This window comes from Phycomyces blakesleeanus (assembly GCF_001638985.1).
Source record: "Phycomyces blakesleeanus NRRL 1555(-) unplaced genomic scaffold PHYBLscaffold_19, whole genome shotgun sequence".
NCBI lineage: Eukaryota > Fungi > Mucoromycota > Mucoromycetes > Mucorales > Phycomycetaceae > Phycomyces > Phycomyces blakesleeanus.
In genome coordinates, this window is record NW_017265152.1 from 684563 (window position 1) to 702661 (window position 18099).

The window sequence follows — 18099 nt, forward strand, 5'->3', positions numbered from 1 at the left end:
TAAGAACTAAAACCAAAGCACACACACAGCACACGCGATCCCAGAAGAAATAAGAACCATATTATTTAATGCTTTTTGAAATTGGCTTATTCATCTTTATAAGTTGAGAAAATACAACACGCAATAATTTAATGTTGTAAGATGATGTACGAAATTACTATAGAATTTTCTATAGTTCAAAGCATCTTAAGCCAAAGAATGATGGAATAAAGCAAGAGCCTTTTTTATTGGTGTGAAATAATCTGTCTTTTTTCTTTAATGTGAATCAATCCACTCTGCTGCAATATTGTTGCGCAGTAACCTCTCTGGAGTATACACTCCGCTCATTCTAGAGACCAACAATCAGTTTAGCCATGCATTGCACATTCATTTTTCGTACACGACCATCGTTGTTTACAGTAAATCAATTGCCTTTTGATGGGATAGCTATCAGGTGGTAATGGCAGATATTCGATGACCTCAATTCTATATAGCTCTTTCTTTTTAATTCAGCCAATTAATAGTGCTTACTACATTTCTGGGAAAACGAATAAATTAAATACGAAGATAAAGACAAAGGCAAAGCCATTATCTTTCAAAAGCATGATCTAGAAGGTTAACAGAAATCTTCTTAAAATTAAACCAGCAGATATTCTCGGTAATAATACCAGCAGATCTCTGGCCATAGGTGTGGTCTTTGTCTGGTTAAATCGTAAAATACAACCTACTGATTTGATCAACGCCTTTTCCTCTATCAAATATACGGATTTTCATTTCACTCCCCTCCTCCCCTTTCTTCTTATTATGCTTTATATTATCTTTCTTATTAATGTATTTTTACTGATGGTACTATAAATATGAAAAAGGCACTTCAAATTTGGTTGTAGATTTCGCTTGTCAAGTTGTAATCTTAGTGACATGTTTTTGTCGCGTAAAACAAAGAAAAAAATAGAGCAATAGTCCAGCTTTCTTTAATTATATCATAATACTATGATCCAAAGCTCTCTATTATATACATATATCTCTGTTTCTGAGTGTAATTGTATATATATATATATACTGTTACAATCCAATACGCTTCTTTAACTCGCCTTAATGCACAAAAGATATATATTCTTTGTTTTCGTAGTCTGTGCTTATTTTGTTTTTGGCTTTTCTTTATTATTATTTGTTCCTTTAAAGTTTATTCTTATATTCTGTAGATCTTCTACTGGATAAGCCAAAACTATAAATTGTACGCAATAAAAAAAATAAAGAAAATGATCAAATATATATATAGTCTATTTAAGATTATAGTTGGTGTTCCATCAAAGTTTCATTATGTGGCACTAATCCTGTACATTGGAAATGTCACTGTAATGAAATGCGAGATATATATATATATATATAAAATTTGTATATAAATTACTGACATAAACCCCTTTTTTGGATATAATCAAGCTTTATTGCTGATATTCAAATTCCCAGATATTTCCTATTATTTATTTTTGCGTCCTTCCTGATCCTTCGCGCGAAATCCCAAAAATAGACCTGTATATACTACTGGCTGGTATAGAAAGAAACCTAATTGTATTTCCTACCATGTGGTGTGTCAGGAAAAAAAAACCTTATTTATGTGTATATGTGGTTATATATTTATGACACCATAAATAGACATAAAAGTATACATGAATATCTATAGAATATTTGAATCATCTTTGGAATACTTCTTTAAACTTTGATAATTACAGTGCCTAGCTAGCTTGTTTATATTGGCTTAAAACAAAACAGAAATATTATAAATAAAGTAATTGTTTTTACAACATACCCCAAGAATATTAGAATATTTTGTACATCGTTTATTTTAGGTTTGTGTAAAGCAATTGTATGTTCCAATTTTTCCCAAATAAACGCTTTAATAATCTTGATATCGATTTTTATTTTCTAAAAAAAGAAATAATAATAATAATAGATATAAATTGCCGGGCAATTGATTGTAAGTATCGGTAAAAATACAAATAAAAGTGGAACAGACAAAGCTAACGTTAAGCATTACACATCCATATATATATATATAATTCTCCAACTAGCCTTTATAAATATTTTAAAAAGATAAGAGAAAAAGTGTGACTTGAAGACACCCTAAAATAGGACATTGCTTTACAGAGTAATTACTCGGGTATTAGTCAGGTACACTAAAATAAATGCGATTCTCACAGGCAATGCTTTCAATTACAATGAATTAAGCGTCATCTCTGCCTCACGTGCCTGAATCCAACATATGCTTGATACAATCTAAACAGATGAATTGCAAACCAAGTCAATTCACCGAAAACCAGACATATCCAACAATATTAATGACCTAGACCCTTGGTAAAACTAGCCTTCAAGTCAAATGCGAGTAGCATACAATCCAGTATGTCCATATGGAAGACAATAATGAGCTTTTAGCTACACAATTTACCCAAATTATGTCTTACTTCTGATCCAATTTTTCCTTAGCAGGCCGTTTTGCACATGGATATTGTATCTCGATTGAATTTTTGGTGAGCAAGAGGTATGATGACGATGAAGTTTAAAAAGTGTCTTGACAGAAATCACAGCACAAAATGCCAAATATTATACATTAAGCAAGCTTAAAAGAACCATCGCTTATTTAATGTCAGTGGTACCATTACATCTATAGAGGGGTGGGGGTAAAACTGACGAAAGTTCATATAACAGGACTCATTTTCAAAAGGGATCTTTACAATCATTGATATCAGATGCAAAATTCACGACGGCTGACTTCCAAGCGAACATGGTGCTTGTCGAGGAGATAAACTTCTGTAGCTCCTTTGGCGTGATGGAGCAGGTAACAAATGCAATGAGTTCGCTTTGAATAAGGGTGGTGGTCGAGTAAACTCAAAGGTTCAAAGAAAATCTTGCTATCTACCAGTGTAAAAAAAAAGATGGTGAAAAAGCCATGTGCTTTCGGTATGGAAAGGTTTGTATTTACCATAGAATCGGCAATAGTATATAGGGAGGGGTATCTTGTCTGTCAATGTCTCGGTGAAGGCTAAGACTGACTTTATTACTTTGATCATTTTTTTTCATCATCAATCTTCTTTGAAATAGTAGTATTATGTTGGATTACACCCGAGAATTCAACCAAAAGCGTGACACGGTGAATTTTATCCACCAGTGTTTCTTGTATCGCTCATCGCAGTGAACTTCGAAGTAGTTAAATAGCTCTTTTTATTTTTTCCTTAATAAAATTGTCTTTCTACTCGTATTCATTTTCTTGTGACCGAGTTGGAAATTTACACCACATAACCAACCCACCATGTGTCAAGCGAAACAAGCTTTGGATTTGACACAGAGAAGCCAATAACGTCTCATTTTGTGCTACCAGTATGGTCAGTCGATCTTTCAAGCCAGCAGAGGTCGATAATGTCATTATCAGCCAAGAACAAGTTATTGAGCACGATGATGCTGGTGTGACGAGCGACATCGCGTTCTAATTTCTTTGACGTGTGAGGATTAACGGGACTTTCCATGAAAATAATATTATCCAAATAAAATCAAGAGCTAACATAGACTAACATAGACTAACTTGCCTTTTCTGCGATACTTACAAATGAGTGCCAAAAACTTCAACGAAATTGAAATCTGCGTGAGTTGCTATTGTAAATATCTCCCCGGGCAGCAAGATGCTTGTTCTGAGCGCTTAACGAAGCAGAATGATACTTGGAGGGATTTTTTCAATGGCATTGACAAGGGGTTCACATGATGTTTCCAGTTGATATGGGTGGATGACTCCGATGCCTCTCAAATGAGCCAATTTCTCTTCCTCGATCACACCTTTACTGATGTCAAGAACGCCTCCGTTGTCGATATCAAGCAACTCTTCGTCAGAGATCCTAAATGTTAATTAATCAGAGGGAATATGTGTAATAAAATAGCAAACTCGAGCTTACTCTCGATTTATCTCATGTACACTCTTGTTAACCTCCACGATCTTTGTCTGATGATCAATTTTAGTATGAATGTATGGTTCTGATGGTATGGTTACTTACCTCTTTAACTGATTACTCTACGACATAAAAGACATTTTCATTTACAACGGCGACCATCTTGAAGATATGCTTCTTTACCACTTCGGTCACTGTGTCATCAGCGTCAGCCCGGTCTGCCCAGTATGCCTTGTACTTGTCCTGAAATGCGGTGCCATTCTTCTGTCGCAACTAAAGTGAACCGTGTCAGCATTAATTTACTTTAGTGTCTATATACAACGACTCCTTGCATTAAATTCGTTCATTATCTTGATCGCATCAGCGTCCTTCTCTGTATTGATAACATTTTACAGTATAGACTTATAGGTTACGTTGGTACACTGAGTGATAATAATAAAAGCGCATTTCTAATGCCCGCAATACTTCACACCACGGCAGATTTTTTCGTGTAACAATTGTGTAATTCAGCCCGTGAGTTTATGTTACCATTTTGGGAATAGCTTTTTCATTGAAGTTTCAGGTCCGAAAGAATCGCAAAATTGATAAATGGGATCGCAAAAAAAAATTGGCTGGTAAAATACGATTTTATTTATTTTTATGGGTTGAAAATATTGGGGGTAGATAATTTTAGGCTTCCCATACCTACCCTGCAGTAGCTGCTACTGTAGAGTAGGTATGCTTGCACTAGCAGCTAGAAATATTTAATAGCTACTCTGAAAATGTTTCCAGAAACAAAAGCAAGTAGAATTTTGAAAAACCCAATTACATGTTTGAAAGCAAAAACCATATTAATGCTTTTAAAATAAAAGCAAAGAAGCTATTGGAAGGACAAGTTTCAAATCCGAGCGAAAATGTCAAACCTGAAAAAAAACAAAGGTCATTAGTACATGGACTTTTGATGAAGATTACTATGTTTTAGATGACTTACCACATATTAATTGAATCTAAAACAAAAACAAAAACAAAAAACAAAACAAAGCAAAAAAGAAGAAGACATATGTTTATGTTAGTATGGATAAAATCAGTATACGAGCAAGATTCTTTACATACCTCTTTATGTCAAGAATTCATATGCCCTATTATACTTCAATTAGATTTTATTAATCAGAACTCGTAATAGAATCACATCATTAGCAATACCTTTTAAGATCTTAATCATGTGGGAGGATCATAGTTGATCTGTAGTATAATTAGCTAATGAGTAGCAAGATCATGTGCCATTTGTTGCCTGATCTTTAGAAAAATGAAAAAAGTTGCATGAAACAAAAAAAGGCACAGTTTATTTTTTGTGTCAAGCTAAACTGTAACAAATTAATGAATTTCATTGGTTTTTGAAGACCATTATACGCTTATTACTGGTTACATGAATAACACTTTTCATTGGTTCCTGAAAGAAATCGACTTGTTGTTTCAAGATGCAGAAATAAATAAATATATGGTGGTCGTCTATACTCCTTTATCACGTTAGACAATACGTTGCATCACGAAAGCCCTGTGATGCAGCGTATTATTAATTACCCAAAAAATCCTAGGGTGGTAGTTTCTGCTCCCAAAGGACCAGGTCAACACAATTTTGCCTTTGACGATATCGGAAAGACCTGCTCACTTTATGGAAAAGATTTCGATCGCGTATGGAATCTACGACGCCACCTTACCAAATATCATAAGTTAGCAACTCATATTGCTAACGATATTAGCCCTCAATATGCCGATAGAAACCTAGCGTCACAAAGACAGACCACGAACACTGCCGAGCCGACCGCCCCTGATCACAATGACGATTCCGTTAACGAAGACCTACACGTTGAATCCGATTTGGAGGATGACGACAGCAGTTTCTTAACACAGATTCTAAAGAGCTGATGATTTTGGTGAGGTTTTTCCTAAAGGCTAAAATTTAAAAATAGAAATTTAGTAAATGATAGAATCTAAAAAAAAATCTGAGAAAACCTACAGATGTTTAGATTTTGATTCAAAAGATTTAGATCTAAATTCCGGATTTAGGTATTTAGATTCTTGTTTAGAAACTGCTGGAGACGATTTTTTGGAAAATCTAAACAATTACTTCTTAATTTGGATATTTAGTATTTGTGTTTAGATACTGTTGGAGTGATCTTCATGTTCTTTATACTAAATCGCCTTATTTGGACTAGTGTTGAAAATTTTAATTTGGATATTTAGTATTTGTGTTTAGATACTGCTGGAGGTGCTCTTAAAGAAAGATAAAAAGGTAATAATGATGCTTCATAATTATCATGGCTCGATACTTGTCCTATCTGAAGGAACCACTAAATTGGTGATATTTTTAATTTATTTATCTTAAATAAGACTTTATGAATTACAATAGATATTAATACCCTTGGTGCTATTTCTCTGTTCAATAGAGTCCGAGGTTCTTGTATTTTGGTGCTTATATATATATACCTCGCTACACAATTACATACGTTTATGAATTGACATGTTCCAAAATGTATGCTAAACATAATTTTATTTTTACTTACTTCTGGGTATTTACTGTCATCAAGAATAATATATTTACACACGATATATAAGCACAAAATATAGAAAATTAACCCAACAGCAGCAGCAGCAGCAAAAATGTACAAACTGACTTGTTCATCATAAATACTAATATTTTAATGACACAAAGGGCTTGATTAATTACACTTTTTTTCTGTTGTTGTTATGGTTACTACCCTGGTTACTTTTATTTTATTCTAAAAATAAAAGTAAAAGGTTTGGGAAAACTATTATTTCTAGAACAAGAAGTATGGTAATGTGTTGCATTTTCAAAGTTGAGCTACAACCTTACATTTTATTATTTATTATTTTGTTTTATTTTAGTGTTCTCCGGGTTAATATCAGTTTGGTAACCAAGGTAACAAAATAGAGATAAGATAAAATAAAATATATAAGATAGACAGGTAGATAGTCGGATTTCGGCTGTATTCACACGCAAAGTTAATGTATCGTACGATGTTGAGCAAAAAGTAATTACATGTTTGTATCCATATCAATTCGATTTTGATTTAATAACAACGTATATATTATATGTATAATTGAAAATTAAATATACATGGATTTCATTGATGGTTCTAATAATACTAATGATATCATTACTTTATACAAATTCAAATATAATGAGTAAAATAATGTATATTTTATGTGTGTGTTTGTGAGTGGGTGTATGTGTAGTGTATGTGTCTGTGTCTGTGTATTACTCTTTAATTTTGGTCTCCCTATCTCTCTCTCTCTTTCTCTCTTTCTTATTTTATTATTATTTTTATAGTCTGGTATTCCTACTAAGTTTGCTTGCAAGTTTTATGCTTAACTCCAACCTCCACCATCAAACCCAACGAAACCCTTTATATATTAAGAGAAAAAAAGAGAAAAAAAGAGAACAGTAAATTATAGTTAAATTATAATTATAAGAGTAATAGTAATAGTAAAATGAATAGTAATTATAATTGTGATTTTTTTTAGTAATGGTAATGTTAATGGTAATAGTAAAGGTAATAGTAAAGGTAGTAATTAGATATGTGTATATGTGTGTATATATAATGGTAATAGCTATAATAAATAATAAAGAATGAAAATGACTTACAGTTAGTAGAAAGACGGGAAAGTATGGTTTTTGTTCGATTTGAGAGCACCCTGTATACGTACGTACAAGAACGTGTATTTGTAGATTTGCAATGATTGATTAGTATAAAGTATTTAAATAAAATGAGATAATAAAATAAAAGAGATAGAGAGACTAGTAGCAAAGACTTACAGTTCCATGCAGAAGTCAATCTTCCGTCAATACAACTGCCTGCATCATAAAAGTTGTCTGCTCCAGACCCATCAAAGGCACCACGGAAGAAGTCAGCTAAATAAAATAATATTAAGAATAATAAAATTAAAATTGTTCAAATTTTCAATAATTTCCTCCTCATCACCATCAATTGGAGTCAAAAAGTTAAAGATAAAAAGAAAAAAAAAGTCGTAATGATAAGAGCATTCGTTCTTTTCTTCTTCTTCTTTTTGCTTTTGGTTTTGTATATAGTTCTTTCTTACCAAGAATAACCTTCCTACACTCTGTCACACCGCCAAATTTACTATCAATATACTTCTTCAGCCCATCGTTGGATTTCAGCTCATCAAGTTTATCCAAAGCAAGACATATAGGGCTCAGAATACGTGCAACTTGATTATACTGTAGATTAAATTAGGCATATTAGTTAAGCTCATAAAGCGGCCAACCGGTATATGTATATATGTATATATGTATTTGCGTGTGTTTGCTTGCCTTGTCAATAAACATGAGTGAATTGGGTACATTCTTATCACCTAAATGAATAACAGAACTACCAATCCATGTCCCAGCTTTTTTCTGAGCCCGATACAAGGTACGATGCATCTCACGAGAAACTTGGGGGCAAGCTTGGACTCGATGAAGGCCTTGACCGGTGTGAATCAGTCGATAAGGGTTGGAAGTACTGAGCATGTCTTGGTCAGCAAATGTCCAGAGTTTGAACATGTCGTTGAGAATCTCACGCCAGAGTTTGAGAGTCTGGTTCACATAAATGTACTGGGTCTCGTGGTCGTGGCTCAACCGATGTCCTTCTGCACCGGCTGCGATGGAAAGTGAACAGCGAGGATCTTCCTTGGTTGGGTGGAAATACTTTTCCAAGTAAAGAATCACTCTCTCGCATGGGTCTCGGTTGGCGCGCAAGTAAGATTGATTATCACCAATGCTGTAGAGACATTGGCGAATGTCGTCTGCCGAGATGTGCTTGGACTGGTACTTGCGGCTCAGTTGCTCGATTGCTCGTTCTTTTCTTTTGATGTCCATCTGGATCTGAGGGCGCGTCTTGCCTTCGGGAATGATTTCGTGGGTTGCAACCAAAATAATATCTTCGTGCAATACCTCTATGCAATGACATTCCTTGAGGACACTGTAGACAGATTTGATAGGTGTTACACAGGTAAATCCAAGCATCTCCTGAACTTCAGGGATCATTGAATCCTGCACAAAACAAAGAAAAGGAAATCCTGCGGTGTTTAGCCCACGTCCACGTCCACACACTACACACTATCTACACGTAACGTTTGATTGTTAAATATTAGTAACTTACCGCCAGCAGATACATGAGTTTTCCATATGCAGATCGCATTTTTTCAGGATTCATGATCTTGTGCCTGTAGGGGCAGATAAAAATATGTGTTATTAGCCACTGATTCTCGCTTTATATATATGTGTGTACAACATATTTGATCTACTTACCGTCTTCCAATCTCAAAGATTCTCTGAAAGAATTCTTGATTCTCATCATACGATCTGTCGGAAAACAGCTCTTGACCACGTCTGTAATCTCCAGCTAATACCAAACCCGTGAGGACTGCACATAGTTCCTTGATTTGAGCCACTGTACGTTTGGCCTTGCTGGTGTGTGAGATGTCGTCAATCTTGTCTAAAATAGCATTATTATTATTGTTGTCAGCTTTCACAATATCTCTATCTCTTTAATTTTCTATATATATATTTACCTGTATATTCTGTCACATTCAATGCAGCTTCCAATCTAAGGTATCATTTCCAAGCTTCAATAATTGATAACAGTCCAATATATATGATATATTACACAGATACTAATAATAACAGTGGCTTACAGGCGAAGGAATTTTCTTTCTTCCATGGTCAATCGTACCGGAATATACTTTGCTCTAAGAAAATTAGGCTTGTTTATATGTATACTTGACATTTGACCAGACTTCTCTCATCCTCCCCTTCACTTTCACTTTATTTTATTCTACTTTACTCCATTACACTACACTACACTCTAATATATACTTTAAACCCTCAATTAACATCGATGTTCTTTACCTGTCTTCCATAAATTCACCCACATTAAAGTCAGCACGTGTAGGTTCAGGTTTTACTGTTTGCTTTGGATAATAATAATAATAAACATATCTAATATTAGTATCGCAAAATTTGGTTGTATTATATATAAAAAGAAAATATTTACAGGTTCGGCATCCATGCTTGTGTCAGCTTTGTCTTGGATTTGACCGCTTTCCACATATGCCTTATAACTCTTGCTAGTATGTTTTGCGCGCTTTCCAGTACGATGAATCATTCCTGACAATACCATATTAATTTAGTGACCGACCAGATAGCTGGTATTCTCCACATATATATATATATATATATTACCCTTGCTTACCATTACACACTTCACAAAAGGGTTCATTGCATTGTTGACAATATACATCTGCCTAAACATATATAGATACCCACATTGGAAGATATAGAAAGGGAGAAAGAGAAAAACATTTAGATAAATAATAATATATATATATATATATATATTGCAAGGCTTTTATTATGGTACCAAGCAACATAATATTTTAAGAAACTTTTACCCGTTGATCTTTGCACTCCACACAGTATCCCGGGGGGGCTTCCTTGTCAATGTCAATGAATTCGTTTTCGTCATCATCAGTTTCCATGATGGAAACATTGTCAGACAAGATTTCCTCTAGTCGATTGCGTTTGTCTGGACCTGTTGGCATGATGGAAATAAGCAACTATGGGTTATAATATCATCGTCACCAAGTTAAGTTTTTTTTTATAAAAAAGGTAATATAAAAAAATGATGCTGTCTATCTGAGATTAAAATTTTAGGGTTGGACTTTGTTTTTTCACCGTCAAAAAAAAACCTCCTCCTCCTCCTCCCACTCACCACTGCCATCCACCAAAGAGGGGAAGAAATTATTGCATATTTACAGGTTGATTTATGTGTGCACTGACATATGTATATATGAGAATATTTTGAAGGTTGGATCCAACTGTTTCAAACCCTTCTTCTTTTAGTATTGCTTTGAACTAAAAGGAAGGAAGTTTTTAGGTTTGGAAAGATGTATCATTAATTATAATTAGTAGTGCAAGCTCATAAGCTTCTTTCTGTTTACAAGTATCATTATGTTTATGTTTATGATTATAGTGTATATATTAAAACAAGGTCAATCAAATTTGTAACAATAAAATTGCTTTTCTTTTGTGTTTGCGTATATTTACGATTCTCCTAATATTTTTCTCTTGTTCTCGATTCTTCCTTTACTTACATAATTAAAGCCTTTGTTATTAATACATATTCCTCCATTTCTCCCATACTCTTATAATAATATTACGGTGTTGTAGACATTTGCTATAACACATATCCAAGGCAACAAGTCTTGGTGGCAAAAAGGAAGATTTGTGAATGGCCTCATTTATATTGTTTGTATCCGACTAATATTCCCATTCCTTAATTCTGTTATAAAACTACTTTCGATTCTGACTTTATCGTCTGAATTCATCTTATATTTTACGGCAAGAAAGAGAAACAACGACAAAAATAGAAATAAAGATAAAGTAGTTTGCTTTGAGATTTTTTATAGCTTGTCTTTATTACGATATAAAAAGTGCTACTATTTCTAAAAGTACAATTTGCTATTGCTATTACACCTTTGACTTTTGGAAGTGACTGTTCTTTATCCTATCTAAATACTAAAATAAGACTATCGGTAGCAGTTGTTTTCCTCTCCACACCCGAATGTTTCACACGCCTCCACACACATCTTGCCACTTACTCTCGGGCCTCCAATGCCAAGATCAACATGGCCAAGACGGAGGCCATATCGCTTTCGGGACAACCACTTCCTCACTGGATCACGTTCCTACAGGCCCACCAAATAACATCCTGGCACGACCGTTCCTGTCCTGACTCCCTCCGCTACCTTGGCTTCCCTCTTGTCAGTTCGATTGCCCAACGCGATGCCTTTTGTTCCTCATTGTTAACAACCATACAATCTTCCTGCGCCATACACCTCACTCGATCCTTATTTATCCGGGGGCGTGCCACCGTTCTCAATACTCTCATTCTCTCCCGTCTCTGGCATGTCCTACGCGTGATCTCTGTTCCTGTGTCGTTTCTCGATAAAGTGAAGTCGGTCATGGGTCAGTTCTTGCAGCACCGAATGTTTCCTCCCATTAAGCTGTCCACTCTTTGTCTCCCTCTTCGTTCTGGCGGCCTTGGAGTATTAGATCCTTCTATACAACAAGGTGCTCTTCAGCTGCGCTGGTTACGTCCTCTCTGTCTCTCTCCTCACTCCACCTCTGGCTTAGTTCCTCCTTGGCTGTCCTTTCTCTTACGTTATCATACGTCTGGCACCGACCCCCAATTGACACTTCTCTTCCACGATCTTCGCCCCCCCGATCTGACTGGCCTTGCAGGTTGCTTCCGCAACATATTCTCTGCTATTGATAGGCTCCCGCACGACTTCTCCTCCCTTGCCCCCAACATTGCTACGTGTTTAGCACTTCCCCTCCGCTCAGTATGCCTACCAGCCACAAGCACTACCTCCTTCCCTCCCTCCTGGCAACACCTCCGCGTTGAAGATGCCTTTCTTGTTGACCCTTCTTTCGACGTTCTCTGCCGTCGAGCGCCGGCTGATTTCCCACGCAACCCGCTCATATTGCGCAAGTTTTTCAAGAGAGTTGACTCTCGCGACATCTTGCTACAACCTTTCCTTGTTCGCGCTTTCCTCCCTTCTCATATCCTTCAGCTCAATTACCCTTCCATTCCTTCCCGTTCAGGTTCATCAATCAATGCTAGCCCTTTTGTTTGCGGCCTTTTACCTGGAATACCGTGGTCCAAGCTGAAACCTCGTATGTATCGTTCTCTTTGTTCCTCTTCTGTTTCTCCTCCCCTGTCGTCTACACTGTCCAGCTCACAATGGCGAATCTTTTGGAACCTTCCTATACACCACCATGTCCGCAACATCTGGTACCGAGGTCTGCACCACAAATTGTCATCCCGCTCCCTGTTGCATCGCATACTTCCTGGCCCCTTCCCCACCGACTCTTGCCCCATTTGTGAAGCCTCTACAGACACACCCGACCATTTCCTCTTCTCCTGCCCCCTCAAAATTGACGTTTGGTCTACATTCTGGCAAGATGTCTTTGGATCTCATCCTACTCTTCCTATACTCCATGATGCATTTTACAACCTGTCTTTCCCCTATACCCGCTCCTCTGATATTCACGCCGCCTCTCTCTTTAGCTGTGCCCTTCTGGCGATCTGGCGACATCATTGGTCCACGGTGTTCGACAATACACTTTTTGTATCTTCCACCGTCCTATCTACCGCTTCCCGCTTGGTTGCCATATTTAAGGCTGAAAAATCTCTTGATGACCTTGCCTGTTCTCTTGCTACCTAGCTCTACCTTTAGTTTTCCTTCTTACATATACACCTCAAAAAAAAAATCAAAAACCCAAAAACAAATTTTGTGACGTGCGTCCTTTTTTTTAGCTAGTGATCCTCACAATAAAAACCTGAGCTCTAATTGCTCCCTACAAAAAAAAAAAAAAAAAAAAACAAATATTACACTCAAAGTAAATTAAAATTAAATTAAATTAAATTAAATATATTCAAGGATAATTGACCCAGTATATTATTAATACTATCATTAAAGACAAACAGTACTGAATGTTGCAATGAGTGATTGATGTAATAATGAAAAAGGTAGGAAATAAAGAGAATATTAATATTATCATCATTTATATATATATATATATAAATCAGAGATAATTAAATATGAGATACAATGTGATTATAAAGGAGACATCTTTGAACGCTTTATATGACATACACACAAGTAAGAATAAGAACCAGAACCCAATTTTGTGTTACAATTTGAATATGAGCATTCCCACAATGAGTAAATATATATATAATAAAAAAAGGAGTCAAAGACAACCAGCTATCTAGCTACCCAGGTATATGGGTATATAGACAAATGTACTAATATTGAGTGTGTGTGCTTGTGCTTGTGCTTGTAAAAAATGAAAATCAAAATGAAAATCAAAATGAAAATGAGAATGGACAGCTAAACTTGTTTGAACTTCTTTAATCTTGATAATTTTGCATATATTTTTTTTTCAATTTTCCCTTCTTCTTCTTCTTTTTTCTTCACTTTCTTTCACTTTTTATAAATTGTAAAATGTCTACTGAACAACCTTTCATTGTATGTGCAATCCAATATACTCGTTTAATTGCATTGATATTATCAGGATGGGTCGTCATTGCCTCTCTTAGCCAATATAGCCATGTTAGTCTCTCGTTTTTCGCAATCTTTGCCGAGGATACCCAGACCCTGTCCACCCATCCACTCACTCTCCTCCAAGAAGCCGTCCAAGATAGACGTCTAATTTCTACCCTTGTGGCTGTCCAAGCATCGATCGTATGCCCGTTCTTTTTGCTCTATAGTCAATCGGAAGATTCAGAACGACCATCGGCCTACAATACTGCAATTAATCTTGTCTTTCAGTTCTTCCTGCCTCTCGGACTATCCCTAAGCTGGCTATTCTGCGTAATGTTCGATAAGAAAATCACGGTTGCTTTAATCAACAGTGTAATATACCAAGAGTCTTATCCTTCGGGTCCTCCGGTGTGTGAGATTGCACAATGGATGTCAATCCATTGTTCGAGAGATTGCTCTATTGTTTCTGCTGCGACACAAGGCAGTAAATATGCGTTGATCGCTGTCTTCCTATTAGAAGCCGCTTTTGTTTGGATTGCTATCTTTCAACATGGAGCAACGATGACTTTGGGGGCCATTAGATTGCCAGTCCAGGGCGAAGAAGGTGGCGACGATTCCCTATTACCAGCCTCGAAGGAATAAACATATCATGCTTCCCAACCCTTTATTTTGTTTTCTTTGGTTTACAGCTTGATCTTCTTAAAAGAACACAAGAACAACCCGGATGAGCATAAATAAAATGAAGAGGAATGCAACATTTAGAGATCTGGTTTTCGACCAGTGATCACCTCATGGTTTCTTGTTCATATTAGCAACCAGCTTTCCTTTTTATTTAATTGATAAATCTTCAGTATATCCACTATGATACATACTTCTTTTCTTACATTCTTACTATAAAGAGCTCATATCTTTTGGTGAATTGGTACTACTGCCTTTTCCACATACATAAAAAAAATTCTATGATATGATATTATATTATATTGTGTGATATGATAACATAATAGAGATGACATGGCGATAGTAAAGAATGTTGGTATATGTCTATAGATAAAAGAGTAACCAAAAGAATATATAGATTAAAGGACACACATATTCTTTCTTTCTCCCTCCACCCCTTCTCTTTCTTGACCTAACAAATCAATCCGTACAATAACTGCCGTCTCGTTGAAAGCAATCGTTTGATTCTTATCCATTGATTATGTCCCCAACCATGACACGATCATGGACTGGCCCTGACCAGCGTATACATAGTATGCAACCCATTAAAAAAGATCCAACGCCATCCCGTCCGTTACGTTCATGGTGCATCACAGCTCTAAGCAATTTCCAGGTCCCGCTGATCCGTGGTCGCGTGGGTCCTGCAAAAGACGTACATCAAGCAGAAGAAACCAAGCCAAATACTCAAATAACTGATACTCGGTTACCACGCTCTTACACTGTGGCTGCACAAATTAGTAATATTTCTCAGCCTATAGCTATTACTGGCTCAATAGATTTTAGATCTCCACCTTCACATCTTCAGGCTACAGAACATCCCTTGCCTTGCTTGACAGAAACTAGCCAGCAAACAAACATTAGTATAAGTGATCTTATCCGACGTCTTACACGAACTTCCACTCTTAGCCGGAATAATACTACAACCACCGTTATCCATGACAATAAATATCAAGCTGGTCGGCCACATTGGCTACACACAAAACAAGGAACAGAGATCTATCTAACATCGCCTTATGTGGTCGCGGGAGGACAACTGACTGGAACGGTTATCATCAAACTTAATCCTTCTCAACCCCAAATGGATTACCTCGAAGGACTTGTTTCACTACAGTTAAACTTCTATGGTGTAGAGGGTAAAAAAAAAGACTGCTCTGTAAAGAATAGGCCATCCTGTCTTTCCACCACTATATCTTAATTTATCTATTTATCTATTTATGTGTCTGTGTACTTTAAACAAACAAAAGCCATCACCGATACGGCACACTTCTCTCCCGCAAGCCATACATGCCAATTCTTGAGACAGAATGTCCTCAGCGCAGTCCATAGCCAGATATATCCTCGTCATCTAAGTAACAACAAGCAATCGCTTGTGATTCCTTTTACAGCTCAACTACCAGTAGATCTGAGCGGTAGCTATAAAGACAAAAAGGGAATGATTCGCTATTACCTCGAAAGGAAAGTTCGAAAAAGCCATCGTTGTTGTATTAGCTTTTAATATATTCGTGCATGCTGATAAAATAAAAATAAAAATGTTTTTAGTGAGCTTGTGGTTTGTACTGAGCCAAGTCAAAACCCATCGACTTACGCAACGTTGCGCGCAGAACGCCCAATTGAACTTTACTCTAATTCAAGTCTTGGGACACTTGGTGATGCAGCACTGTATGTTCCTGTGGTTGAGACACGTCAAGTCTGGAGAACACCAAGTTGTCAAGAGAGCTGCGTCAATATAAGCCTGGCCCTGTCAAGAACTCTTTGGGTATCGGGATCGCCTATATATGCTGTTCTAAAAACCAATAACGAATCCAAGCAAAAGGTAAAAAAAAAATAAGACATAAAATGCCTCTTTGATTTTTTTGTAGATAGCAAGCAAACGATATTAATCCATTATTGTTTACAAATAGATTACGAATGTAAAGATTGAACTTTTGCGACGACAGAATACATTTTCTCAGACTGGATTGACAGGAAGCTTTGAATTTATGCCTGTTACTTCGACATGCGAAGTAATTGCACAAACCTCTCTGGCCAGCTTAGACTGGTGGAGGGCTACTGATGAGTCTACTAGTAATCAAGTGACATTGGTAGTTGAAGCACCTGTAAGCTCTAAAGACAAGTACTGTCATACGAAGAGTCTTTAATAATCAACCTCCATTTGACTCTTTGTAATATCATTATTTAGCCAAATCAATGTTCCGTCAAAAACCAGACACTTATTGATGTTTCTTTTGCTCTTCGTCTATCATTGGCATGTCCCACAAGGTAATCCATAAAATCACACCTGTGATATATAGTTACCTATAAAATACAACACTAAACCTTTGTTTTGATTCTCACCAGTACAGATGCTGTTCTTGAGACCCCAGTTACTCTCGTCCATCCAATATCTATGGATCCCCCACCAAATATTTATGAGCATAAATCACATGATATCCAGAGCGTTCAAGCAAATATCTTTTTGCGACATGCTAATGAACGCCAATTACTGCATAAAACCCTATTTATTGCTGCAGGCAACAATTCGTCTGTTTCAACTTTAGACTCAATCTCCAGCTTGTCCAGCGACCCATACCTTGGGTTGACAATCGATACCCCAACTATTGGAGTGAAGAATATCTTGAACAGGTCTCGAAAGAGTATATCTTCCCTGGAAGCTCACTCTCTTCCCATGAACCATCAGCACTCTTCGCGTACCCTCTCTTTTGCGCCTTCCCCTAACATTGAAAAGATTAGATACGGTCAAGTGAGTGTACATCGGGTTGTTGAGAAAGAAGAGTCCGTGAGGGAAAACACGACAGCTGATCTTCGTCACCAGCTTGGATTAACACCAGTTGGTGAAGCCATGCAGGGGTACATGTCCGAATTTTGTGCAAGCGCAGGTACGACTTTAAAAGACTATAGTAGTTTATATGTCTACTCTTATTAAATATGTATCTCTTCCTCTTTGAGGAGAGGAACTCGCATATTTAGGTCTTAAGAAAGATATTTCATCCAGCCATAATACAGATATTAGCTACAATTCATCCAATGACCCTTTTATTGCCGAATGGCAAGGTAAAGATATTGGCGCGAGAGGGCTTAAGCGAATGGTTGCTTCTTCGTCGAGATATATGCGTGCCCTTCGATCCAAAAGCATGCAGCCTGCGCGCAAGGCTAGTTTTAATAGCAAGCGGCCCAACCAGCCATGTCAGTAGCCCATAGTAATAGTAATTAAATAAACAACATATGCAAATAAATCCCAAAAAAAAAAGAGTATAAACAGCATGATTGAGGCCACTTTTATTCAATTGCAAAAATTTGCAGCCATAATTATTATTACTAAAAAAAAGGGGGGGGGGGGGGGGGGGGGGGGGGAAATCCT

The 18099-nt window shown here is 36.6% G+C and overlaps 6 protein-coding genes across 6 annotated transcripts; 4 read left to right on the top strand and 2 right to left on the bottom strand.

Moving 5' to 3' along the window:
- Window positions 1-2719: 2719 nt before the first annotated feature.
- PHYBLDRAFT_148820 (hypothetical protein) lies at window positions 2720-4245 on the bottom strand (the record flags this gene model as incomplete). The annotated part of the gene is made up of 7 exons (XM_018432167.1): window positions 2720-2889; window positions 3350-3489; window positions 3576-3621; window positions 3688-3860; window positions 3918-3964; window positions 4062-4184; window positions 4231-4245. The coding sequence occupies 7 exons, from the start codon at window positions 4243-4245 to the stop codon at window positions 2720-2722; spliced, it is 714 nt and encodes a 237-aa protein (XP_018288314.1).
- A 559-nt stretch (window positions 4246-4804) lies between these two features.
- On the top strand, window positions 4805-5816 carry PHYBLDRAFT_60176 (hypothetical protein; the record flags this gene model as incomplete). The annotated part of the gene is made up of 2 exons (XM_018440607.1): window positions 4805-4829; window positions 5422-5816. 2 exons carry the CDS (start codon window positions 4805-4807, stop codon window positions 5814-5816), a joined length of 420 nt encoding a protein of 139 aa, XP_018288315.1.
- A 1276-nt stretch (window positions 5817-7092) lies between these two features.
- PHYBLDRAFT_177969 (hypothetical protein) lies at window positions 7093-10504 on the bottom strand. The gene is made up of 13 exons (XM_018437932.1): window positions 10365-10504; window positions 10166-10217; window positions 9968-10080; window positions 9823-9884; window positions 9609-9662; window positions 9486-9520; window positions 9223-9409; window positions 9074-9137; window positions 8245-8964; window positions 8013-8151; window positions 7729-7824; window positions 7558-7607; window positions 7093-7316 (listed from the first exon to the last, which is right to left on the bottom strand). The coding sequence occupies exons 1-13, from the start codon at window positions 10449-10451 to the stop codon at window positions 7281-7283; spliced, it is 1695 nt and encodes a 564-aa protein (XP_018288316.1). The 5' UTR covers window positions 10452-10504; the 3' UTR covers window positions 7093-7280.
- A 1096-nt stretch (window positions 10505-11600) lies between these two features.
- PHYBLDRAFT_182553 (hypothetical protein) lies at window positions 11601-13350 on the top strand (the record flags this gene model as incomplete). Its single annotated transcript, XM_018438640.1, has 1 exon — window positions 11601-13350. One exon carries the CDS (start codon window positions 11601-11603, stop codon window positions 13200-13202), a length of 1602 nt encoding a protein of 533 aa, XP_018288317.1. The 3' UTR covers window positions 13203-13350.
- Window positions 13351-13985: 635 nt separating this feature from the next.
- On the top strand, window positions 13986-14666 carry PHYBLDRAFT_148824 (hypothetical protein; the record flags this gene model as incomplete). Its single annotated transcript, XM_018432168.1, has 1 exon — window positions 13986-14666. The coding sequence occupies one exon, from the start codon at window positions 13986-13988 to the stop codon at window positions 14664-14666; it is 681 nt and encodes a 226-aa protein (XP_018288318.1).
- Window positions 14667-15222: 556 nt separating this feature from the next.
- Window positions 15223-17932, top strand: PHYBLDRAFT_171662 (hypothetical protein; the record flags this gene model as incomplete). The annotated part of the gene is made up of 7 exons (XM_018436640.1): window positions 15223-15874; window positions 15986-16200; window positions 16303-16554; window positions 16643-16837; window positions 16921-17000; window positions 17079-17617; window positions 17688-17932. 7 exons carry the CDS (start codon window positions 15223-15225, stop codon window positions 17930-17932), a joined length of 2178 nt encoding a protein of 725 aa, XP_018288319.1.
- Window positions 17933-18099: the final 167 nt, after the last annotated feature.

What these genes read in the sequence shown, in the direction of transcription:
- PHYBLDRAFT_177969 (XM_018437932.1), bottom strand. Translation starts at nt 10,451, where the DNA reads ATGGAAACTGATGATGACGAAAACGAATTCATTGACATTGACAAGGAA. An exon ending in TGGAGTGCAAAGATCAACGG is followed by an intron (nt 10,218 to 10,364) that starts GTAAAAGTTTCT and finishes ATATATGTTTAG; the next exon opens with GCAGATGTATATTGTCAACA. An exon ending in GAATGTGACAGAATATACAG is followed by an intron (nt 9,410 to 9,485) that starts GTAAATATATAT and finishes ATGCTATTTTAG; the next exon opens with ACAAGATTGACGACATCTCA.